At 38.8% G+C, this 26,787-nt stretch overlaps 1 protein-coding gene across 3 annotated transcripts; it reads right to left on the minus strand.

Annotated features, from left to right (window-relative positions):
• Nucleotides 1–339: 339 nt before the first annotated feature.
• DUSP3 (dual specificity phosphatase 3) lies at nucleotides 340–26,758 on the minus strand. Of its 3 annotated transcripts, XM_039368430.1 has the most exons (4): nucleotides 26,603–26,740; nucleotides 25,469–25,621; nucleotides 9,505–9,731; nucleotides 340–4,689 (listed from the first exon to the last, which is right to left on the minus strand). In XM_039368430.1, the coding sequence occupies exons 2-4, from the start codon at nucleotides 25,588–25,590 to the stop codon at nucleotides 4,481–4,483; spliced, it is 558 nt and encodes a 185-aa protein (XP_039224364.1). In that variant the 5' UTR covers nucleotides 25,591–25,621; nucleotides 26,603–26,740; the 3' UTR covers nucleotides 340–4,480. The 3 variants fall into 3 exon arrangements, with proteins under 3 accessions (XP_039224364.1, XP_039224363.1, XP_039224365.1); XM_039368429.1 differs by lacking the exon at nucleotides 25,469–25,621 and having other exon boundaries at nucleotides 26,603–26,758; XM_039368431.1 differs by lacking the exon at nucleotides 25,469–25,621 and having other exon boundaries at nucleotides 26,489–26,624.
• Nucleotides 26,759–26,787: the final 29 nt, after the last annotated feature.

The raw sequence follows: 26,787 nt of genomic DNA on the forward strand, positions 1-26,787 counted from the left end.
AGCCCCCCTCTAGTTTTGCAAAGGGATTCTTGGGAGAGGAGATAGGAAACGAGGAAAAGCTGGATTTAGGGAACAAGTATAATTTTGTTAACTTCTTGCCTATATTTGAAACTGAATGTGCGGGGGTTTCCCAAGGCATGAAAAATATTTCAAGGGTTCCTCCTGGTACAAAATGCTTTGTGTGTTGTGGGCTGGCCCAATGTAATCTAAGGAGTAGTTTCCTAAGAGCATTATTTTGAGAACTTAAAATGCCTCCTTCTACTGCAAAATAAAGGCAAACATTTCCACTTTCCCTGAAGTTTCCTTGAACAGTCCAGCAAATTCCAGACAAGGCAGGCATTGAATGCCACAGTCAGTTTTATTGAACATTTGTGGATTATCTCCCCTCTTAACAAATGATAAATATCACAACACATTAAAAAAAAAAATAAAGATGCTTCAGAGAAGTTATTCCATTTCCTTTCATTATTGAGCATCTCCTGGCTGTTTGACCCCTTTTCTTAATATAACAATCAATTTGTAATCATAGCAATGCAGGGTCTCAAGAACAAGGAGCACACCATATCTTCTGCCACCAAAACCTCACATACAGAACCTCTAAGCCATGGGCTCCCTTAATAAATTTATTCCTGTCGTGTTTCTTTGGGGAGAGGGAAGGTTTGAACTCACATCCTTGCACATAATTATTTTAATTTTAATTACAGGTTATTAATTGGAATACTGCAATACAACCACCTCCAATTTTGTAGCCTCCACAGAGTTGTGGCTTCCATCATCCTCTGGGAAAAGAGGATTAATAAGAGTTGCAGATACAGAGGATTGCAAATTTCATTGTTTTTAGTCAAGAAATTTGTAAGCATTTTTTTCCCCCTGCTTTTGGTGAAGAATGGCAAACTGATGTTCTATAGACAGCAGGAAACAAAAGGCAGCTGGATGCAGAGTCTGAATTGCTGAAAATTCTCCCCCAATCAAGAAGACATCTTGAGATTACCCAGATATATTCTAGACAGCTGAAGACTTTTGAGTAAATGGCAAGGAGTGATGTTTTTGCAGCCTCTTGTAGTTTGTAATACTTGTAATTTCGGATAACTCTTACTGGATTTTTGTTGATTAATATGGAGAAATGAGGTTTAAGAGAAGGGTTTATAGAGAATGGAATGAGATGGTGCTTAGGTGTATTTTAAGAGATAAACTTGTTAATGTTGATTATATCTGCTGGAGATGAAAGGGGAGATTTCTTTTTCAATATTTTTTTACTCTTTGTAAATTTTTATTTTTTTAATGTATTTCTGTACTATGTACTTGTATTAGTTTTATCAGCATATCATCTTTAATAAAATTATTGAAAAAAATAGAAATTTGTCAGCAACTTTTTGAAGCAACAGTGAAGCTATTATTTCCTTCTTAAGAACAATGAAGCCACCCCATGCCCAACTGAAGCTGCTAATCCAGCCAGCCCTATACTATCCACCTAAACAGGCTGTGGCTCTTCCTGATCAGACTATTGCCTCTTTTTAACAGGAGATACCAGGGTTGAAGTGGATCAGAGATGTTTGGCATGCAAAGTGTATGCTCCACTACTAATTTAAGGCTGTAATTCTGGGCTGGAAGAGGCAGACTTGTCATCCTCAAAGACAAGAAAGGATGGCAAGAAACAAGGCAGTGAAAGTAGGTAAGGGGTTGGCAGTGGTTCAGTTCTTGTGCCAGAGCTCAGAGTGCCGGGAAATTTGTGCCAGAACTCTGATTTCCAATAAACCCAACAGTTTTACAGCTCAATTAAAATTTATATAGATTTTTTTAAGCTGTCTAGATTGAGTTTGTCATTTTTAGAATATTTCTCTGTGAACCTAAGACAGTGCTCTAAATCTGTGCTTTCATCAGCAACTGCACCAATATGGCTATAAGACGTGTGGATACCGACACATGATTGTGGGGAAAATGCATGGGGAAAAAAGGGCAGGCAAACTTTTTTCTTATTCAATTGCAACACCTGTTCTTCAAGGAAGATCAATCAATGTTAGTTTTCCTGCCCCTTTTAATGTTCACAATAATAGAAGGAAGTTGGTTTTGCTGAGAGATGGGAAGCAGCCTATCATCATCTAGAGACTGAACTTCCAGGATGAATGGGGATCTGAATTGGGTTCCCGTAACATCATCACTTGGCCAGAAGCCATTGCAAAAGGACTGGAAGTGAGAAGTAGAAGAAGCAGAATTAACATATTTCTCTCACATTTCAAAAAAAGCAAAACATCCCCTCCCCCTGGTCTTAATTCTATTTAGTGGAATAAAAATATTAAATAAAATAAAAATGTTCAGCAACTAATTCCAATCTGTTTCTGGAATACAATTTCATAATCTCTAGAGAATAATCTTTTAAGAGTAATAAAAAAACATTCTGGAAAGCATAGTCAGAAAAAATTATTCTGAAAAAATTCAGTTTAGTGCTCTCTTGTAGAAAATAAGATGGTGGGGAGGCTAGTGAGAGAGATCTCAAATGTAACTACACAGAATTCCATACAACACAGCTCTTGCATAAGGCTATGAATATCTGTGTTGCCAGAATAAATTAAATTACCTGATCAGCTTATTTAGGTTAATTTGTTCCACTTACCAAATCCAGCACTTCAACAACCATTATTACTATTGTCAAAGACCTCTGGTGAAGAAGAAGCAGATTGCTAATATCCCTTACTGAAACTCAGCAGGAAACAAGCTATTTCTATTGCCAGTGCAGCCTAACACAGCCAAAATCATACCGACTGTATTGAAACAGAGGTATGTCTTGGTAACTTTGTAGGCAAACAAGAAGGCAAAAGGACAGGACAAACAAAACAAAAAAAAGGAGGGGGAGAATTTGCTTCTAACACAGAAGCTGTAAACCCACCTATATCAACACTATATAGAAAATATTACTACATTAAGTTTGTTCTTGGATGGCTTTTTCATTACTTCTACATTTGGCTATGTATGCGTGCATGTCTCAGTACTGTATAACATCTATTTTATATCCACATATCAAGCACAGTTAAACAGAAGGATAATTTGATGACAAGAAATTGTGCTTCTTTTTACTAAACATTTACTTTCCTATCTTGTGATGACCCAAGGGGCCTACTTTAACTAGCATAAGCGAAAGACCTATGTGGTGGTGGTGTGCATGCATGTGTATACAAACACTCCCACACATACATTTGACAGCCAGGGTGCCTCTTTGCAGACACTCTTGACACTGATCCCGGCTAGTCAATTTATTGCTTATGACCTACTCTAGATAGCATCCTTGTTCCAAAGAATGGAAGTACCCAGCCTCAGCCCTAAGAGGAAACCATATAACTCTCTTCAAATAGTTGAAAGATATGACACGGAGAAAGGAGCTCTTGCTCTAGAACAACATTTCTCAACTTTGGCAACTTTAATATGTGTGGACAAATGGGGAATTCTGGGAATTGAAGTCTACACATATTAAAGTTCCCAAGCTTGACCAACTCTGCTCTTAAAGGCAGGAATTAAAGCAAGAGGTATCAAGGCCAAGGAAGATTGCAGCAAAACATCAGGACAAACCTTTCTAGTGGCTAAGAACTGTTGGATAGTGAATTAACTTCTCTCAGAAGAAAGTGGGATTTCCTTTACTGAAGGTATTAAGTAGCCTGGAAGGCCAGCTATCAAAAAGAGCCACTACTGCACATTCATGCCACTGCATCTGAATGTATGCATGTGCACCTGCACATTTATGTGCAAACTAGATGACCTCAATAATTTGTTTCATTTTTAAATGTTACCATTCTTAAAATTGTGAAATAGATTGGAACTAAATGGCAAAATCTGGCTCAGCAAAATAGAGCTACCTGCTTTAAGACTCTCCAAGATTCAGCAGCTGGAGAAATTAATCTAACACTGCCCTGGCACCTGAGGTCTATAGTTTTAGAGTGTGGGCTATTTATATAAACTTTTTGGGAAAATCAAAAGAACTCTACTTTGCCCTGCAAATAAATCATATGGACTCGAATCTAATCCCACACCTTTGGCCCGGGCTGCCTTCCATGTAAAGGACAGCCCTTACTTCTAAACATGTGAAGAAAAAAACTCTCCATTCACTCTACAAGGGGGGGTGGAGGCAGGAATGGCTGGCTAAGCAAATGAGGACAACAGCAAAATCATATCCTGTGAAACTTAAGACAGTTATAATCATGACACAAAGTGCTTTGAAACCAAGCCCTTCAACTTTCTTCCTCTCTCTTCTCACACAAACAAAACTATACTCAACAAATTCCAAAATAAAGATATGTGAGCTGGTGCCTGGCTGGACAAGGTGGGGATCCACACTGAGGGTGCCACAATCCTGCAGTAGTTTTCTGGTATTACTTGAAACCACCCCACCCAATCTTTCTCCTGCCTCGCTTGTGCAGCCTGGCAGCTCTCAACCCAAAGCAATTAACAGTGTTTGGCGAGAAGTGCAGAGAGGCCACAGGCTAAGTGGTGCCTATGCTTTCTTCAGCTTGCTCTCCATCACCAGCTTCTCATTGAGCTGGCACAGCTGCTTCAAGAAGCCATCATTGGGGCCAATCTCCCGTTTCTGCCGGACGGCACTGACAGCACTTCTGACGTCCATGTTCTGCCGAAGCATGAGGTAAGCGATGACGAGGGTGGGAGAGCGGCTGTAGCCTTCACGGCAGTGGACAAACACTCTACCTAGTTGGCAAAAAAATAACAGACAGCTAAGTGGGAGCACAACGTTATGTCAAAGATATTCTGGCTACATAACAGAGATAAGCATACAATATAAACTTTAGGATAAAGATATGTGGATATGATTGTTGGTGGGAAGGCTGGGGGAGAATAGCAAATGTAATAACAGAGGACTTTAAGAGAATATACCATTCTCTCTTGCCTGCTGTCACTCCACTTTAAAGTGCTACCTCTACAGGGATACAAATAGACTTTCCCCTGTTTTCAACAACCTTCCCCAACCTAGGCATCCCTTAGATCACAGGTCGGCAACCTGCAGCTCCGGAGCCGCATGCAGCTCTTTGAGCCTTCCCCTGTGGCTCCCAGCCTCCTCTGCCATTTGCAGACAGAGACAGAGACAGAGAGAGGCACTTGCGTTTCCCTGCTTCTCTCTCTCTCTCTCTCTCTCTCTGTGTGTGTGTGTGTGTGTGTGTGTGTGTAAAAGAGAGTGTATTCACAGTGTTCTCCGAGGAGCTGAAAAGCTTATTGGGTGGAGCTCCTCCCTTTGCTGCGTCTCAGCAGGAAGCAGGAAGGGCAGGAGAGAGCTAGCTAGCCCAGCTATGCTGATTCAGGAATTCTGGGAGTTGAAGTCTATGAATCATAAAAGAGCCGAGGTTGCTTACCCAAGCTTGTTGGAGAACAGCTTGAAGCCAGTTTGCCAGGTGAGCAGCAGATAGGAGAGAGGGAGAGAGGGGGGAGAGAAAGAGAGAGAGAGAAAGAAAGAGGGGGGGAAGGAGAGAGAGAGAGAGAGAGGAAAGAGAGAGAGAAAGAAAGAGTGGGGGAAGAGGACTGGCAGACCAAGGGCAGATAGAGAGGGAGGGAGAGAGAGAGAGGGAGACAGAGAGAGACCCTTTTGACATCTAAAATGAAGATAACACTGCATATATCCTTTTTTACCTGTGTGTGAATGTATACACACACACACACACAAACACACACACACACACACACACACACACACACACACACACACACACCTATATTAAAGGTAAAAAAGGATATATGCAGTGTTATCTTCATTTTAGATATCAAAAGGGTTTTGCGGCTCCCGGTGTTTTGTTTTCGGTGGAAAACGGGTCCAAGTGGCTCTTTGAGTGTTTTGGGTTGCCTACCCCTGCCTTAGATCATGGGTGGCAAACTCACTGCATCACATGATGTGTCATGACTTTTTTCGCGTTGCCGAAGCTAGGGTGTGTGTGTAAGTTGTAATAGCCAATGTGGATAAACACATTCTTAGTATAGTTCTTAACATTTATGTGTTGTTTGTTTAATTGTTTAGGCTTTACTGAAAAAGAGAACCAGAAAGCAAAAATGACACAGAGACCACTACCACTATTGCACTAACCTAAACTTGTTTTTTCATATAAGAAAAATGTTAAGTCTTGACTAATGTACTATCTTCCAGGTGTGCTGAATCCTAGTTGCCAACATATTCATCCATCATGAAGAATGGAATGGAATGGAATGGAATGGAACAGAACAGAATAGAATAGAATAGAATAGAATAGAATAGAATAGAATAGAATAAACAGAGTTGGAAGGGACCTTGGAGGTCTTCTAGTCCAACCCCCATGGCCATCAGCTACTAGTTCAGGATGATGGAAGTTGTGAGGCAAATACGAAATGTGTTCTAATACTGTTAAGGGCAGTTGTTACTTGTCCAGATAGTCCAGCTGAATTTTCTTTTTAACAAAATATAATATAAAAATAGAGAAGGAAGGGATGGTGGGAAGGTAGGAGTCAGAAAGAAGATAAATATGGACCATTCTCAGAGGTAAGAGAAAAAAAGTAATAAATGTACAACACATGAACCAGAAATAAACACATGTTGGGATAGAAGAAGAAAAAAGAATTCCCCCCTCTTTAGCATTTCCAATAATGAAACCCCGTTGGAGTCTGTTCTGAACAAATAGCAAATCTGTTTATTGTTCCAGATTACTGGACATTATTTGACTACCCAATATCTGAGAAATCCCATTTAGCTGCCATCTCTTGTTTTTGCTTTAATTCTAAGATTAAAGCACTACAAATTCCCAAAGGAGCATAGAAAGGACTTCCATTTCATGCAAGGATGCATTTCTAAATACCAAATTCCCTTCTTTCCATCTAAACTGATTAGGGACAGGCCCTTGCAATTTTCTGAGTCAGTTCCCTTTGGTGCTTTTGCTTCCTGTAAAAAACTCTGTTCTCTCCTAACTGCCAAAATAGAAAATGGAAAAATGCCATTTTGCTCTTTTTGGCTACCCCATAGCAAATATTAGATGACACAATTAGCTACCCCACATGCAAATATTACATGACACAATTAGACAATTCCTTTTATTTCTATAAACCTTCTCTTTTTTGTCTCTCCTAGCTCTTAGGTTCAAAACAAGATGCTGATTACCATCGAGTGTAGCTATCCTTCCAATATAAAACTTTGCCCAGAGGGGAAAAGCTGTAATTTCTCCTACCATTTTCTTTTCCAGTATCAGCACTGTTATACTTTCACCCCAGGTTTCCCCCAACTTTTCAGCCTAACAAAAATCCTTTCATATCAACTGATCACTTTAATGGCCCAGGAGAAGTTTATCAGGGTTGTGTATGAATAAGCGAATATGAGTGGTGAACAGATTGTGTTCATGTGTGTATGTATATAAGCATGCATGCTTTAGTTCCATATACACCATTACTATACAGTCAAGTAGATTTATCAAAAGAAAATCAACCCAGTGTAGGCCTAATAACTGCCTCGGGGAGCTGGATCTTGCTTATTCACGAAACAGCTTATTCAATTCCTTGGCTAATCAGAGAATAAAAGTCAGGTGGCATCAATTGAGATGGCATTGCCCTATTATTCAAGTGATATCTCTGTGATGCAATGTTCAGAGATAACCACACAACTTCAACATCCACTAATAGCTTCTGCAGGACACAAGTATTTTTTAGATTTAAATAAATGGCGAAAATTATCATACAATATTGCCAGTCTTGTGAGTTTTCATGATCTCTTTTGAAATCTTCAAACAAAAGTTTAGGAGTGAAATTAGCAAAATTTGGGCCATTTAAAAAATACACATTTTTACATGCCCATACCTTCATGAGCCATCTAATGATGGAGCATGGAAATGTTATTTCCTCATGAGATCCCACCAAAGGTTGCAATACCTGATCTCAGTGTAACTTTGGTTCAATTCTACAAGAGGGAATGAATCCAGATCAACCCCAACAATAGGTGCAAACCAGACTATCATTCATCTTTCTCATCCCTGTTTTTCCAGGCCCAAAATTCTATTATGGAGAAATCCACAGCAATTACTTCAGATGGAGAAAAGACATAAAAAGCTAAGGAAAAATGCAAAGTCTGACGTTTACAGTATTTTCTTTCCCTTTGTCGTCCCTGTATAACAGCTCAAACTCACAGCCAACTGCAAGTGATCAGTAAGCAGACAAATGATACTTTTTCTGCAGTGATAACTGGATATAATTTACACATTTCTCATTTACATCTCCCACACTTCTCCTCTCTTAAACTCTTAATATTTCAACACATTCTTCCATCTTCTCCTCTAGCTCCCAAAAGATTGCAAAAGTTCAGTGAATCCAGGACAAGAAAACGTTGTTGGCAATGTTGTGCCCTCAGGGACCATTATACCTCAAACATTTTTTTTACTGCACCTCAAGGCCTTTTGATTTTTGGCAATGGCTGTTCTATTGCTGCCCATTCCACTTTTGGTGGCCATTTAATGAACAGGCATGTCTCCAATAGGAGTAATTTTGTTCTTCAATGTTGCTAAAATTCAAAATTTGTCCCTGAGTCAAAAAGGTTGTTGAATTCTACATTAAGAGATCTGTCTATCTTCCATATTTCCACCCCTCCAAACCACTTATATCAAACATTTACATTAAAAAAATGCCTTTGTAATGGATGGCCAGAGAACTTACAGAGGAAGCTGGGATCAAACAGAAAAATATAGGATAGTTCTAAGAAACTGCAGAATTATATGGTATAAAAGAAAAGGAAGGAGATACTGATAGTATAGTGATAATCCTTGACTTATAACAATTCGTTTAGTGACTGTTCAAAATTATGGCACTGAAAAAAGTCACTTATGACCATTTTTCATATTTACAACTACTGCAACATCTCCTTGGTCATATGATCAAAATCCATATGCCTGGCAACCCGCATGTATTTATGATGGTTCCAGTGTCCAAGATTTATGTGATCATTTTTGTGCAGCCTTCTGAGAAGCAAAGTCAACGGGGCAGCCAGATTTATTTAACAATTGTGGCCAGAAAATGGGACAAAATCCCATTGTCACAAAATGGGACAAAATCCATTTATCAATTCAATTGGGCTCAATTGTGGTCGTATGTTGAGGACTATCTGTATATACACACATACATAAAGGCTTCAAGTCAATTATTAAATGACAACTCCTGAAGAAATCAACTCCTGATTTCTCCTGCCAGTTGAGAAGGAGAGCAGGGGCAGGAAATATTTAATTATTATCAATGCAGCTATTTTCTTCTCTTTACTATTTCCCATCTTGCTGCCATGCAATCTCTCAATGAATTGGAGCGATTAACTCTGGCAATACTTTAAATACTAAGAAACAATGGCTGGGCACACAGATCTTTGCCTCAATTTGCTACAAAATGATAATTGAATAATTCATGCAACAATTTAAACCAAGTGTGAACTAGATCAAAGATAAGAAATTGTATCCAAGCCACTAAGCAAGAAAACAATTTGGCCATGCTACATGGAAATCCATTTGGACATAGATGTCTTACCATCTTTCTGTGCTAATGCCGCATCAATAAATTCAGCAGCTTCTTCAAAATAACGGCTGAGGTTGAACTCCTGGGTGTCATTGGCCTTGATGCCATGGTAGATGATACCAGTTCCTTCATAAAATTCAGCATTTGTGTTCACATGCATAAAAGACTTGCCTTCTGCAGCATTGAGGACATGAGTGATACCCAGGCGTTGTAAGCGCATGACATTTTTGGCTATGAACCTATAAGAGCATTATAAAGAAGAACATTCAGAGGGAAGAAATGAGCTCCGAAATCTAGAAAAGAAAAGATGGAATTGGCAACAAAATATTATGGTCTAAAATATTCCTGTTCAGGATATTCCATTCTATGCCTGCTGCATCTCAATTTTCTTACCAAGAGCCAACATTTCTTAGCTACAAAGCACTTATATATGACAAGGATATTGTTTTAAGAAAAATGAGTTTTCCACTTTTATGGCTTTTAGCAAAATAATTTAAATATATTTTTACAAATATCAAGCCCAAAAGTTTGTCCAAGCCTAAAATTCATTAACAAATATCTGCTTCTATTTGTTTCATATGTGGCACAAAAAATAACAATTAACATTTTTTTTTTATTCAGAAAAAATCAACTGTAATCTTGGCCAGGTGAGGTTTTGTGAGAGACTAAGGGCAAAAGTAAAAATTCACTCAAATATATCATTCAATATTCCACTGCCAGAGTTTTGCCTCTTGATCAACAGCTCCAGAAATTTGTTTTTAAGAAGGATCCACAGCCTTAAAAGTTTGAAAATCCCTGGTGTAGGCTTGAAATATGTTATTTAAGAAAAAAAAGCAAAAATGAAGTTCCCTATTTGAACAATTCCCAAATCCATTCTACTTTCACCACCTGTAGTTTTAAGTGCAGCTCCAAGCTCTGTAACTCCAAGCTGTCTTAACTTCAATTCAAACCACCTCCCTGGCTGTTAATTTATTTTGCTTTTTAATTATGTATATGCTGTATTTTTAGCTTCCCTTCAGTGTAAATGTATTTAAAAAGCAATTTATACTGGCATTTTATATCAGCATAAAGTCGTAACATTAAAGGAATGAGCTGAAATGAGGTATTTTTGGTAGCCACGTATGTTTATAAGCTCCCTCTCTCCCATAGGCCTTGGCAAAGGTCCCCAACACTGCACATTGCTTCCGATGCAGGAAAGCTATTTAAAACCTGCTAAACGGCCGAATTAAGAACAAGAAAGTATTTCCCCTTGTGAACAATTATTTCTTTTTTGTTATTTAAACCCTTACAAAGAACATACTTTTTTTAACTTATCCTCTTTCTAAACAGGTTTGCTGAATTAAAATTTACGCAGGTTCATAATCTAGTACAGGGGTCCCCAACCCCCAGTCCATGGACCGGCACCGGGCCACAGCATACCAGAAACTGGGCAGTGCAAACAAGCAAAACTGCATCTGGGGGATGCAGGCAGTACACAGCTATGAAATCCTGAACCTGAAGCCTGAAACACTAATTATTAAGTTTGCTAGTAAGATTTATAACAAAACAGCATTTGAACTTCATGCCATTATCTAACCACTAACAGCAAGCACACATTTTGGATAGCTATATGAATAAATAGCATACATTTTTGTCACCTCTGCTTTCATTTTATGTTTATGTTGCTTTTAAACATTATGCAACACAATTATGGATGAAATAACCAGCAGAAAGATTTTCTCTTCTCCTTCAACTGTATTTCGCATAAACACATTATTTTGCTGTTGGCAGGTCTATATCTTACATAATATAATATAAAACACTGGATTAATTCTGGATATTTTTTTCAGACAGTACTGGACCAAGTTAAAGTTTGCCCAATTTACAGTTTACAACTCAAACTATAACTCATGCTTTTAATCTCCACATATATAAACAAACCATAATCTACAACTCAATGAATTCAATAAGGCATTTCCAAGAAGACTAATTCTCTGGGTTTAGGATTACAATGTTAACAACTACCTGTTTAAAATAATATCCCTATTCTTCAATCTGAAAACTTCTAGAGGTCATAATTTTGTGACAAAAATTAATGCAGCAAAATATTTCCACTAGTATTTAAGAAACTCTGCTTGTATAGTTGCCTATCTCAGGGCTTTTCAATTGGTGGTACACGTGCTACCTTTGGTACATTGGCACCTGGCAGGTGGTATGCGACCCTTTCTAGCCTAGACAAGTGTAGCAGGGAGGGAGGGAACAAGCTAAGGCAGTGCAGCACAGGGCTTGCCATGAGAGAGTCAACAAGAGCTGCAGGACTGCTGGGGCGAGACAGAGGCCCAGAATCGACACTTCTGGCATACCCAGAAGAGAAAGGAGGAGAAGCGCAGAGACAGGAGAGGATATAAAAGGAGGCAGTTTGGCGGCAGAGGGAGAGAAAAAAGACGCCAGAGAAAAAGTCAGAAGAGAAAAGGCTTTTGTTAAGAGAAGCAGTGAGGAGAAAGAGAGAGAGGGAAAGCTTTTGGGGAGAAGTGTGTAAGAAAGATGGAAGGCTTTTGGGGAGAAGCGTGTGAGAAAGACAGGGAAGGCTTTTGGGGAGAAGTGTGTGTGAGCGAGAAAGGGAAGGCTTTTGGGGAGAAGTGTGTGTGAGCAAGAGAGGGAAGACTTTTGGGGAGAAGTGTGTGTGAGCAAGAGAGGAAGGCTTATTCTGGGTAAATATACTTTCATCTGATGCTGGAAAAAAAAAAATAGAAATCCCAGGTCTGATGACAAGGAACCAACTCCTCTTATAACCATGGCATTTGCGGTTCAGCAAATGAATTTGGGACTGGACATTCCATTACATACTCAAGTTCCAGCTATACAGGGCTTTAGTGGCAAATACAACATGGTGGTGGAATTCAACTGGCTTGTACCTCCTCATACCACTGCCCCATTCAACATCAGTCCAGAGCAATGGCTGGAATGGAGGTTTGATAGTTCCAAAATCACACCAAATTACAATTTACTTTCCATTAACTATTTAAGACACCAAGCAGCCTACCTATAGATGCTAAAATTTAGGATTAGGAACTCATGAGAAGGAAAATATGACAGATGCCTCTGCCTGCTGCCTTTCCTCAAGGGAAGATGTAGATTCTTGCCTGCTCTAAATATGGAGTTTTGCTTAGCAAGACTTGTCAACAGCAGGTGTTATAATTTCTGCAGTGTAATGAGTGGTGTCAGTGTGTTTAGTTTATGCTTTTTGTGCTTTTAATCTTTGTACACTACCTAGAGTCACCTATATGAGATGGGTGGCCAAATCATATAAATTAAGTAAATTATTTACTCTGCCCCTTAAATCAATGCTATTCTCTGCAGAAGACTACTGCAAAAATAAGACTGACTCCCACAAATTAAAATAACAGAAATCTTTTGATTTGACTGGTTAGAAAATAGCCATTTTGCAGGGAGCAAGAAATTAGCAAGATTATTGAAATGATCAGAACAGAATGTTTAGAAAATAAATATATTAACCGCATATACCAGTTAATAAGACTGAAACAAAGCATTCTAAAGCAGGTTGGATTACAAGCCTAGTTAACTACATGTGTGATAATGGCTGGTTGAGGCTGATGGAAACTAGATGCAACACAATCTGGATAGCTACTTTTACACTGAAAATAATTTCATAAAAATAACTCCTATCCTTCACTATATCTGTTCTCTGTCCCAAGTACAGCCAGCTAAAGTGTTGGTGCCAAAGCCTGGGCTCGGGTGTACATACTATATATAATGTTTTACTTTGCTCTTCTTCAACAAAGCTCTGGGAAGCAGACATGATGATTCTCCCTTCTTCCACCAATTTTATTTTCAGATACAAAACAAAACTTTGCTTATGGGCTTCCAGGAATTCACCAGATTCTACCTTTTCTGACCACTAGTAAGAAGGAGCAGGATACAGCAATTTTGCTAAAGTAAGTCTAATGATGATTGTAAGAAAGCCATCTAGGATCCTTTATGTAGGCTGAATTCTTGTGCAGCTGCTGTGAATGTAATAAAAAAAAAAATCCACCAACCTCATAATGGCTGATGATAATCTCAGTCTTGGAGATAACCTCCTCACTTGTCGAAGTTATCTTTAATTATTATCTGCATTACTGAAAACCTACAGGTTTAAATTCAAAAGTTCATTTAAACCACATAGCCATGCAGCTCTCAGAAGCCACAACAGAATAGAGAATCCTGAGGCCTTCTAAACATTGCTGAACCCACAATTTCCAGCAAACCTACCATCACTGGCACTGTTGGTCAAGCAGCAGGGAGCTGAAGTTCAGAAGTACAGTACCTGGTTTCCATCTAATGACTGTAAGAACTGAAGATAAAGTACATTTTGCTTTGGCATTTCTCTTTATAGAAGGTTCCCCTATTATCTGAATTCAGTTAAACACTTCCCACAGCCTGCACCGCTTGTGAGCCTAGCACTTTATCCTGTTGTCATAGCAACCGTTCCCAAGATTTCCTCTTCTCACTATCTCAGCATCTGCACTATCTAGCAAGATTCTTTTCCCAAGCTAACAGTAAAAATAATTTGTTTCCTACTTCAGCATACCACTGATAACATGGACACTAAACTTCCACATGGGCTTTTTTTGTGGTTATGTTATTTCTCCTTCCTTAAAAAAAAAACGTTTTCATTATTAAATCAACAAATGGGCAATCCTGTAGATATTCCAGATTTTATTTCTTATAACCTCCAGCCAGAATGGTAGTTGACTATATTAGTTGAGAATTACAATATGGAAATTTGAGTTCAACACACTTAGAACAAGCCAGGTAAATGTGGATGATGTACCTGTTATATAAGGCAGGTATAGAAGACTTATATTCATAAAGACAAAAATTATTCTTATTCTATATTCTTAATCTATAACAATGTTCACTGAAATTCACAAAAGGAACAGATATGCACCGGCTGGTGACTTAAAATTTGAAAAATCACTTATTTTTTTTAACAAACTCTTTTCCAAACTGGTGTGCAATCTGTTGGACAAATCCTTTTCACAAGTCCTAGCCAACGTATGTGGAAGATACCTTGCTTGGAAGACTGCTACTATATACTATAGATAAGGAGTTTCTTCTTGCTAACACTATAGTTGAATTGATATAAATAGACATTTACATAGAGACTACTCCATTACATATCCATATTTATAAGCCGTCTAAACAAAACTATGGTCAGTAGAATATGAGACATTGGGAGACAATATATTTGGATTTAGCAGGAAATCAGAATTCTTCAGATATCATTAATGGTTTGTTTTCCTGTGACTTTTTATATTTATTTTATGTTTTGCTTTAACACAAGAAAACCTGAAAAAGTAAATAATACACAAAGTTATAAAGAAAGAAAAATAAAAAAAAATAAAGAAAAAGGGCATAGGTTAATGGATATACATGTAAACATTACCAAATGAATATTTCAATAAATGCTAGCCATATTTCATTAATCTCTCTCATACAGAAATTGATATGTGGACAAAACATTGTGAGATTCTCTGTGTTTTTATGGAATTTGTTCAAATTTATAAGATTTATAAGATTTATTGACTATTGAAAGAATAAATATAACTATAAATTTTGCAGGTTCCAACAACTCAAGGTAAATGATATTATTAGGAACAATATTATTTTTTTGTTCTGAAGTGCAAGGCAAGGTTTCTGGCTTGTTTCTTTGCAGATAAAAATAAACCATAGCTTCTAACTCTGCCTTATTAAAAAAGTAACAAATTGGACTTCCTGGCTCATATCCTAATAACCTAACATAGCCAGGCTTCTACCATGGAAAGTCATATGGAAATTTTATATATTGTAATCATCACAATTATTTCAGCCATCACAAATTGATTCCATGTTTTCTTTCTTGTACTGATCTTATTCTAAGTGGGCTACTAAACTCTATTGTACTACTAGGTAACAATAAAGAATTAGCATTTTCAGTGGAATCCAGTGAGACTTTTATTATAAAAAAGCAATAGTTTTAGCATTACAGTATGCAAAGGGCATAACAGCTACAATAAAAATAAATTTGTCTTATACCAGTAGCTGCCTAATTAATTTTACATTCTTATACATTTCAAATGGAAGGTTGATTTACTAAAGAGAAACCCCTCTGCTGCCTTATATTTAGAGTAATACTGCTTAAAAATCTGTGCTTTACCAAATGTTCTCATTTTCATTGAAAACAATGGATGCTGCAAAAGTATGGGAAGAGATGGAACATTAAACGTGATTTATTTTGATTTTAAAGGGTTGTTATACATCATGGAAAAAGTGTGAATTATGCAGAGAAAGAGGAGGGCCGTGCCCAGAAGTAGATCAAGATCTCTTAAGATTAAATTTGATTCAGTTTTAATTTCAGCACCTCCTTAGGTTATTTACCTCTTTTTTTTGCAGGAACCACAGTTCCCCTTTCTATGCTTCAAATTCAAAGAAGTTTCACTTTTAATGTTAAGTGCATTAAAATTCCTAACTGACCCTCTATTTATTCAGCAACTTTGTATGTAACGAAGTTATACTAAACAACGTCTTTTTCAGATACCACCTTTGGTGACCTATTAATTTTTTTTTTCTTTTTTCAGTCAAAGGGATGTAGGTAAATGGGTGCTACAACTGCTGAGATTTACCAACCCTACAGAAAATGTAAACTTCAAATGAATTGATTTCATAGATTTAGCCTGTGGCTTTTTTAGCACAGAATCAAAATAATTTACCCTTGTCTTTTCACAGAATGCTATGTCCAGATCACAATTCTGACATCTCCTGGTAGTCCCACTCCCAAGTACAAATCTGCTTCAACACTACTCAGCTTTTCATATCCAGCCACAGTTAATTAGGTGCTTCCACCTGCTAAGGCAAGCCAGAGAAAAGAGGATTTCCAAAAGACCTCTGTATGGGCAGTAGTTTGTTCAATTTCCCCGAGGGAATTGGATGGGCAAATTGCTAGCTACAGATGTACACAGGGTATCAAATACAAATGGTCATGGCAGCCTCAAAAGAACTGATCAAAAGCAAAGCATGTGTGTTATCTTAAAATACACTTTGGGGCAATGGCTTAATTTGTACTAATTGGGAAGTTCCCTGGACTGACTAACAAATTGGCTACACAAATCTTTGCACTGAAAAAAACAGAAATGCAAAGTAAGGTAAATATGACAATATGCAAGTAGCTCTAAAAAATGCAAGACCTCTATGTACTCGAAGAGTCAAACTATGATCCAGACATTGAGTCTTAATTTGTGCAAACCATGTCTTGGCGTGTTGACTGAACTGAAGCATGATCCTATTGCAAGGACCAATTTTAGTTGTAAATGAAGAGTTCCCCAATATTAAAATTCTACCAGGCACCGCATCAGATTGAGTTTTCAAAATTAGTTGGGTCAAAAGTCAGTAATTTCAAAGTCTAGACATTCTTAGCCAGAAAGGGCATCCTGCCTAAAATAGAGGCAGGTCATAGCTATGCTTGCAGGCCTAGTCATGAATAGCAGCAGCTATATCAGTATGCTGAATCAGGGATTTCATAGTTTAACCCTCTACAATCCTACAAGTAATGGGGGACTTTAATTACCCTGACATCAACTGGGAGACAAACTCTGCATCAAGTGGAAGATCAAAATATTCCTGACAAACCTAGCAGACAACTTTGTTTGCCAAAAAGTAGAGAAGGGAACTAGGGGATTAGCTATATTGGACCTAATTCTCATTAACAGAGATGAAATGATAGAAGGTGTTGAAGCCACAGGAACCTTGGGGGGGAGTGATCATGCAGTATTGGAATTCAACATTATGCAAGCACAAGCAATAGAACACAGTCAAACTAGAGTCTTGCACTTTAAGAGACCTAATTTCAATAAACTTAGAGAGAGCTTGGGAAGGATTCCATGGATGAGAATCCTCAAGGGGAAAACAATTCAAGAAGTCTGGGAAATTTTGAAAAGTGAGATTATAAAAGCCAGTCTAGCACAATTCCAAAAAGAAAAATAATAGCTCTCAAAAGAAACCAGCATGGCTGCATAAAGAACTCTCTGATAAATTGAAAGACAAAAAGGACAAGTATAAAAAGTGGAAAGAGGGGCACATAACTAACAAATAGCCCGAGCCTGCAAAGATGAAGTGAGGAAAGCTAAGGCTCAAAATGAACTAAGGACTGCAACGAAAGTCAAAAATAACAAAAAAGAACTTCTTTCAACATGTAAAAAAACAAGAAAAAAAGTTAAAGAAATGATTGGTCCATTAGTGGGAGAAAATGGCAAGAAGGTGACAAGTAACAGGGAGAAAGCAGAACTATTTAACTTGTTTTTTGCATCCATCTTTACACAAAGAGAAAAAAAAGTCCAACCTATCAAAAACAGTACTGTAAAAAACAGGTTAGAACACAAGTTAAAATAGGCAAGAAAATGATAAGCGAGCACGTATCCACCCTAGATAAGTTCAAATCACCAGGACCAGATGGATTACACCCCAAGGTTCTGAAGGAACTGGCAGATGTGATCTCAGAACCACTGAACTATATTTTTCAAAGATCCTGGAGCACTGGGGAACTGCCAGAGGACTGGAAAAGAGCTGATGTCGTTTCCATCTTCAAAAAAGGAAGAAAAAGTGGATCCAGGAAACTACAGATCTATCAGCCTGACCTCAATACCTGGGAAGATTCTAGAAAAAATAATCAAACAATGAATCAGCGAACACCTAAAGGCAAACAAAGTCATTACCAAAAGCCAACATGGGTTTGTCAAAAACAGATCATGCCAGACAAATCTTATTGCATTCTTTGACCAAGTAGCAAAAATAGTGGACCAGAGGAACGCTGTGAATATAATTTACTTGGACTTTAGTAAGGCATTTGATAAAGTAGATCACAACCTACTACTAGATAAGAAAGAAAAAGGTGAGCTAGACAGCATCACCACCAAATGAATTAGTAGCTGGCTGACTGGCCATACTCAGCATGGAACTGCATCTACATGGAAGGAAGTGTGTAGTGGGGTGCCCCAGGGCTCTGTTCTGGGCCCAGTGCTCTTCAACATCTTCATCAATGATTTGGATGAGGGGATAGATGGGGAACTCATCAAATTTGCAGACAACACCAAGCTAGCAGGAATAGACAACACTCCAGAAGATAGGCTTAAGATACAGAAGGATCTTGACAAACTTGATCAATGGGCGCTGTCTAATAAAATGAAATTCAATGGTGAAAAAAGTAAGGTTCTACATTTAGGCAAGAAAAACCAAATGCACAGGTACAGTATAGGTGATACCTTGCTCAATAGTAGTAACTGTTGAGAGGGATCTCGGAGTCCTAGTGGACAATCACTTAAATATGAGCCAGCAGTGTACTGCAGCTGCCAAAAAGCCAACACAGTGCTGGGCTGCATTAACAGAGGGATAGAATCAAGATCATGTGAAGTGTTAATACCACTTTACAATGCCTTGGTAAGGCCACACTTGGAATATTACATCCGGTTTTGGTCACCACAGTGTAAAAAAGATGTTGAGACTCTAGAACAGTGGTTCTCAACCTGTGGGTCACGACCCCATTTGGGGTCGAATGACCATTTCACGGGGGTCGCCAAACAACGCAGTCTACCATTTTTTCCCCTTTTCCTTAGTTGTGCTACTCCCTTTTATTCTATTGGCTTTTGAAAGCCAATAGAATAGACCAGTGGTTCTCAACTTTTTTAATGCCGCGACCCCCCCCAACCGATCATAAGTCGAGGACTACTCAACCGGTCGTAAGTCGAGGACTACTCAACTGGTGCAGCACCGTTTGCAGAATGGGACTTTCGGCGGGCTCAGCAGGGCAGAGACAGCCTGGACAATTCCTATTGGCTTTTGAAAGCCAATAGAATTGGACTCTATTCAAGAGAGTCTATTCTATTGGCTTTCAAAAGCCAATAGAATAAAAGGGAGTAGCACAGCTAAGGAAAAGGGGGGGAAATGGTGGACTGCGTTGTTTGGCGACCCCTGTGAAATGGTCATTCGACCCCTAATGGGGTCCCGACCCACAGGTTGAGAACCACTGGAATAGACTCTCTTGAATAGAGTCTAATTCTATTGGCTTTCAAAAGCCAATAGGAATTGTCCAGGCTGTCTCTGCCCTGCTGAGCCCACCAAAAGTCCCATTCTGCAAACGGTGTTGCACCAGTTGAGTAGTCCTCGACTTATGACCGGTTGAGTAGTCCTCGACTTATGATCGGTTGGGGTCGCGGCATTAAAAAGGTTGAGAACCACTCCTCTAGAAAGAGTAGAAAGAAGAGCAACAAAGATGATTAGGGAATTGGAGGCTAAAACATATAAGGAATGGTTGCTGGAATTGGATATGTCTAGTTTAAAAAAGAAGGACGAGGGGTTACATGATAGCAGTGTTCCAATACCTCAGGGGTTGCCACAAAGAAGAGGGAGTCAAGCTATTCTCCAAAGCACCTGAAGGCAGGACAAAAAGCAGTGGATGGAAACTAACCAAAGAGAGAAACAACCTAGAACTAAGGAGAAATTTCCTGACAGTCAGAAAAATTAATCAGTGGAATAATCGGCCTCCAGAAACTGTGAATCCAAAATATTGTAAAATAGCATAGATTTTCAGACCTAATTGCCACAAGATATTTTGATAGGGTTCTCATAAATCTCAATCTGCATAGCTAGCAATTAGGAAGTATGGGAATTATTATTAACATCTGGAAAACACTAGGATTATTCATATCTAAATTATTAAGCACTAAATTACAGCTAGTCCTCAACTTACAACTGATCACTTAGCAACCAAAGTTAAGGTTATCCACAAAAGCTGCTTACAACCCTGTTTTAATGTTATGGCCTCTGCAGCGGTCTCGTGATCATTTGCCCTTCTGACCAATCAAAGGAACATTGCCACTACCTCTCCCACCATTCCACTGCACTGTATAGACCATATTAAGGAAGCAATTGCCACACAACTGTGTTCCAGAAGTGGCTGTCTTTTCAGAATAGCCACAGTTCCTTGCAGTTTTTTTTTTAAAAAAATGGCAGCTGTTTCTAGGATACAGCCACATGGCCCAGGGATGCTGTAGGATGGAGCAGCATGCCTGCCTACCCCAATGTAAAGTCCAGAGCTATGGAGATCTTTGAAAAGTGCACGGGTGGGAGATGAGGAGGAAGGTGTGGGATCCAGCAGGGTAGGAAGCAGAACCATGGCCTATGAGGTCCTGGGAAAGGACGCAGACCCAAGGCCTCTAGGGACCTTGAGGAGTGGAAAGCGGAGGGGAGGGAATCTTGGGGAATGGAGAAAGCCTTGGGAAGCCTGAAATAAGTGGGTCTGGTCCTGAGAGAGGTTTCCCAAGGCAACCCATATTCCTAAGGCTTTGCTTGATGACCTGAGAGGTCGCTTAACAATCACATCAGGAAGAACAGAGGAAGGGATGAGATGATCACGTGGTTGTTTCATGTAACAATCATCACAACTTGTGACAGTGTGGGCAGGTTCCATTATGATTATGAGTCAAGGACTACCTGTTTAGACAGTATTTATTGTACAACTAAAGCTAAACTTACTGTCTAAAATACTTATTTTTCAAAGGTATCATGAGTAATTTAGGCTCTTCTTTCTCACTGGTTTTGGCCCCGTGCCTTGAACAACAGCCTGATATACAGAAATGTAGCAACCATATGTTTTCCTGCCACTTACTTATATGTCAAAGAAATATATTTGTGTCAGTTGCTATTAAAGGCACATAGTAGGGCCGATTTTAAAACACAAAATCAACTTTGTATTTTTAATTATATACAGACTGACTACCATAGCAATTGTCATTTGAACTTACTTTTGAGGAATCATGTAGAGATTTGCTTTACAAACAACACTACAAATTTTTGAGATAAAAGACTATGCTATTCTTGACTGTTCAAGAATCCACCCATATTTTTAAATAGTCTGACTTTAGAAGCACTGCAAATATGATATGGTCTATAAATAATAAAGTATTCTGTTTATATGCTATATTTAAGTAATTTAACTTTTCTGGACAGCTGATATAGAACTACTTTAGAATATTATAATTAAATCTTTGGTTACCAGTCCCCTACCAGTTTTAATGGTGAGTCAAACTACTTTTCAATCATCTCGTACTACCTATCGATTATAACGGCAAACAATAACATCTGTGCACAAATACATCAATAGGCTTGGGAAACCTCAATGTTTACAAAGTACAATTCTTTAGGGAAAAAAAACATTGCACCAGTTTTCACAAACTGTCTCAGTAAGTTGGGATAGCAAATCCTAGAATATGTAATATTTGGCCATTTTTGGCTAGGGAGTTGCTGTCGTAACACATCTGGATCAGTATGCTCTATGGCCTCAAAAATAAGATTGACTAGTGACAAGTAAAAACTGAAAATTATAGGTAGAGTAGAAGGGTAAGAGTAAGACTGGATGGCTGACATAGAGACTGCATAATGATTTGTCCTTATTGGCAGCCATGCATATTATCATGCACAGAGAAATTTTTGGAGAACAATTTGGTATTTACTATATAACCTATGACCTGTTGGACCATCTTTCAGAGAGATTTCCTTACCTAAACAAAATGATTACAAGGTGGGTAAAAAAGCAGTGGGAGTGAGAGTAACTTCTCACTTCCTACCAGCTTCCCCACTGATGTTACTTGTGGGAAGCTAGCAGGAAGCAGTGGAAGTCATTTTTCCTCCTCCTTTCCTTACCACCCATTTTAAGAGATTTCAGCCTCTGTTCCAAGCAGCCTATTTCTGTCTACCCATTGGGCCTTACTGCAAGCCAATTGCTGAAGTGGAACAACTTTCAAGTTTCTGCCAGCTTTCCAAATGGCTTTGCTCTGAAATTACTCTACCTTGGCTGACCAGTGGAACTGCTTGTCACTTTGCTAGGAGGGGAATAAAGGGAACTATGGACTACCAGTATGAGGAAAACTCCACCCCACTCCTGATTTCAGCCTGTCCCCAAGGTTCCCTTCCATCCAAAGGTTTGATCTTTCAAGTGCCCCCATCCCCCATCCAGCTCTACTTTGCTAGTCAGCAGCTAAACTGCTGCCTTGTCCTTCCCTTTCCACTCACTGCCATTGAGGGATTTCAAATTTCAGTCTTGATTCCTATCCACCAGTCAATTGCATATAGGGGCCAGAGACAAAAAGGAACAAGAGTAGGGATATGGTCTTCCCATATTACCTACGGATTTCTGGGAAATATAATTGGAAGGAGCAGTAATTCAGAAGTAGCCACAATTTCCCCAAATTTCATCCCCACAGAAGTCATAGGACTCAGCATTCTTTAAGTTATCCCATTAGAGTTAACTTGGGTCAGTAATTGTTGCCCTATACTTTCCAATTTCCCCCAACTGAAGGTTGCAAACAAATAAAGAGGGGAGTTTTAATAATACAAAGACAGAAGATAATTATGAGGACTTCTTAAAAGCCAGACAAAATACAAACACATTAGCAAAATCACAATATGCCAGCCCTCTTGCTCAACATTTGTTTTCACAGAGAAACCACAGTTTCTATAGATATTCCCAAGTTTAATTCCTGGCTTTTCACTTAGGAGGATGAGGTAAGAAATGATGAAAAAATATAACCAAGATTCTGGAGAATTTAATCAAGAAGAGATAAAGGCCTAAATGTTTGCATAACTTACTTTTGAATAAGGAACCCAGACCATTTTAACTAAAGCTGTAGCAAAAATATCACCACAAGTGGCAATACTTAGGCATTCTTGACTGACCTCATAAAAGTAACAACAGCTGAACCAGATTAATGCTTAAATAAGAGACCACCAGAACTTATAGATAAAATGGGAAGTAAAAAAAAAAGAATTTTGCAAAAAGGCAAAGACAAACTATTTCCATACTGTTGCCAAGGAAATTTCACAGATATTGTTGATATAATTACCAGGAGTCAAAATTAATATCAAGGGAATTTTTACTGTTTTTCTCCACACCTATAACTAGGCCTGGTCAACAGGAGCATTAGCATGAGGTGGAACAAATTGGAAGTGATAGAAGAGACTGTTAACACTTTTATCTGGAAGGTGACATATAGCATACTTTTTTTTTTTTAAACATGCAGCCAATTATAAAAACTGGACTTCTGGAACAAACTTTTTGCCACAGAAAAACAGCTAATCTGCTTTCATCTTGTCACTGTAGATGACTTCATGGAGAACCTTGCACATACTATAACACAGTGGTTCTCAACCTTTCTAATGCCGCGACCCCATAATACAGTTCCCCATGTTGTGGTGACCCCTAACCACTTATACATCACCGGGTGCCAAGGGCGTGGCCAAAGAAAAGGGGAAAAAATGGCAGACAGCCTTGTTTGGCGACCCCCGTGAAATGGTTGTTCGACCCCAAATGGGGTCCCAACCCACAGGTTGAGAACCACTGCTATAACACATAGGACAAATAAGCAAATGTTTTGCTTGTAAGCTCCCTCATTTAAAGCAACGGTGTCCAACTTTTTGGCTTGCCTGAAGAATAAAGAGGATTGTCTTGGGCCATATATAAAATATGTATAATATAGTTAATATACAGAAAGAGCCAGTTTCTTTTAATTTTTTTTATATTTATTATCTTGTGAGACTGCATTACTAGCTTCCAGGAACACAGGTGGTCCATGGATTACAACTTGGTCACACTTGATTTAGAGAATGAAAGCTACTGTCAGCCCAAGAAAAGCAGACCTTTTTAGACAGATCAATGGCAAACCTGCAGTAAAGCACGCACATTTTTTTAATGGTGGTATTAGTTTTAGTTCAACTTAATTTTTTAGGAGGTCATATTGTTTATGGATGTTACATTTCTTTTTATTACAGTATTTTTTCTGCTACATTATTTTGTTAGGATCTGTGTACATAATAATACTTACCTTTAATATACTACAATTAATAACCACCACTACTGAGAATAACTAACCCAAGAGAAGCAAACATTGTGGGGCAGGATAGATTAGGGAAACCCAGTCTGACATAGTTTTTGAAGACACTTTCATTAGCCTTGGTTATATACTCTAGGACTGAAGAGAAATGTAGTCCTATACATTTGGAGAAAGCTGCTTTAGAGGAAAAAAACACCCTTCACTTTAAAGGAAGGCAACACTGATTCCTCTGGCAGCCAAGTTGTAGCCTAGGAGTAAGTCTATGGTTTTCTCAAATTACTGCACTTCCAGTCATCCCTTTGGCTATGCTTGTTGAATTGCTGGGAGTTGAAGTTCAAAAAAATTTGGAAGGCCACAAGTCCTCCAATCCATTTCTTAAATGATTCCAAAGTTTCCACTGCATTAGTTACAGAAACATTGGGGGTTATCACTGAGTACTGTTTAAACAGATACCATTAATATGTCTCACAAACTTTATTTTTCTATATATAGACTTGTACAAAGTTAATGGAACATAGATAACAAAAGTAAAGTGAAAAATCCAGATAGCAGTAATGAATTTGCCCTGGCTGATTGATTTGTAAAAAAAAACAACAGTCAGACCAGGTTCATCCTTGGATAGAAAACCAATAGGAAATTCCATGCTACAGGCTGGCCTGAGAAAGATTTTTAAAAATCCTCAAAATATGGTAACAGCAATTACTTCTGCAACATTGCATGAAAATTCTCTGGCTATGTTTGCGTTCTCACTAGGAGTCAAACTCTACCCAGGAGAACTTTGCCCATTTAACATTGCTTCCTAATAAAACAAGCTTTTAGATTTTGCAACCTGAAAAATAAATATGTTTTAAGCCATCCTGTGCTCAAGCAAAAAACAAACAAAAAAACCACCCTAAAATCTAATTATAGGATTTGACTTTATAGAAAATTAAATTAGATGGTTAATTGTTTGATGTCTATCTCAAGGCCTATGAATATGAGTTATGCATTTTAGATGTGGAGAATTTTCTCTCCTGGTGGAAAATGTGCCTTCATATTTGACAGAAAATATTTCTCTATTTTCAGTTCAGTGGGTCTACCTAGTTCTAAAATAAGCAGAGAATATGTAGATGTAGATATACAGCAACAGAATATAGATAGTATTCATTCCACAAGGCATGACCACAGCTGGATAGGGCACACGGTTATCTTCCAGATACATTCACTGCTACCCAGGAGTGCCTGTTACAAGCCTAGATATCAAAATGAATGTGTGAAAAAAATATTACCAAATGATGTAATTATGTACAGATATAATACAAAAATTGTGACATTTGCATGATGATGTAACCATGAATGTGGTATCATCTTGCATCTCTTATTCTCCCCATCCTGGCATTCTCAACTAACATCACAATAAGTGATGGAAAAAAGTTCAAAGAATTTTTGCCAGAGATTTAGGTATTTGGACCACAGGTTAATTCTGCATAAAGTGATTTCATATATTTAGATCCCAAAAGCTTTGTACAGAACATGTTCCCATAATTTGGTCCTCTCCAGATAGCAATTCTGAAGTTATAACCCAACCATAGATGAAGGACATCATGCTGGGGAAGAGTGACATGAAGGGAGCTTCCAAATCAGGCAGTACCAAATTTTAAGCTCAGCCCCGCCCTTCCCTGACCCACTTTGTATAGCACCGGAGAATGGGGGCATGTTTAGCCACCCAATGTGGGAAGCCATATAAATTGAATAAACAAACACATACAGCAAGGAATGTGTGTCTTGTATTTAAGTACAAGTATTTAATCCAGGCTTTTACTGTCATGTGTCTCCAAATAGGTTAGCTTCCAATTCCCATTATCCAGTCCAGTATGGGCCCAGGATATGGGGCTGTCAGCCCTTCCCCATATCTGGAGCACTCTTGCCAGCAAGATTCGGAGGACTTAAATTTAGTTAACTGAAGACGGCTGGAAATTTCTAGCAGCATTACTACTAGGCCAACTCACGGCGACCACGAAGAGGCGTACCTTTTCATCTACTCTTTCCAGCATCGAACCAGCTGGCTGTTTTCTCTCCCACCCACCCGCCCTCCCGCCCAGTCAGTCAGAGTCCCTCACATTATGCCGCCTCCTACCCACTCCGGTCTTCGGCCAGTTCTCAGGCCTACAACCTGCAGCCGGGTGGGGTGTCCCCCGCCCATGCACAGAGGCGGGCGGGGGGAAGAAACTCACGCGTTGCCCACGTGGATGCGGGGCGCCACTTCGTTGCTGTGCGCGCTGGGGAGGCTGTAACAGCCACTGCCGTTGGCCAGCAGGTCGTTGAGCTCTTCCACCGAAATCTGGAACTCTGACATGGCTCGCTCGCCCCGCCGATATGGGCAGGGCCGCCTCCACGCTCCTTTCCCCGGGTCCTGCTG

The sequence above is a fragment of the Crotalus tigris genome, unplaced genomic scaffold, assembly GCF_016545835.1.
Source record: "Crotalus tigris isolate CLP2741 ecotype Arizona unplaced genomic scaffold, ASM1654583v1 scf7180000020776.491700, whole genome shotgun sequence".
NCBI classification, from domain to species: Eukaryota; Metazoa; Chordata; class Lepidosauria; order Squamata; family Viperidae; genus Crotalus; species Crotalus tigris.

Excerpts from the sequence above, each read along its gene's own strand:
- DUSP3 (XM_039368429.1), bottom strand. The coding sequence starts at position 26,724 with ATGTCAGAGTTCCAGATTTCGGTGGAAGAGCTCAACGACCTGCTGGCC. Across the intron at positions 9,732-26,602 it reads CGCATCCACGTGGGCAACGC|GTTCATAGCCAAAAATGTCA; the intron begins GTGAGTTTCTTC and ends ATGCTCTTATAG. Across the intron at positions 4,690-9,504 it reads GGCATTAGCACAGAAAGATG|GTAGAGTGTTTGTCCACTGC; the intron begins GTAAGACATCTA and ends TTTGCCAACTAG.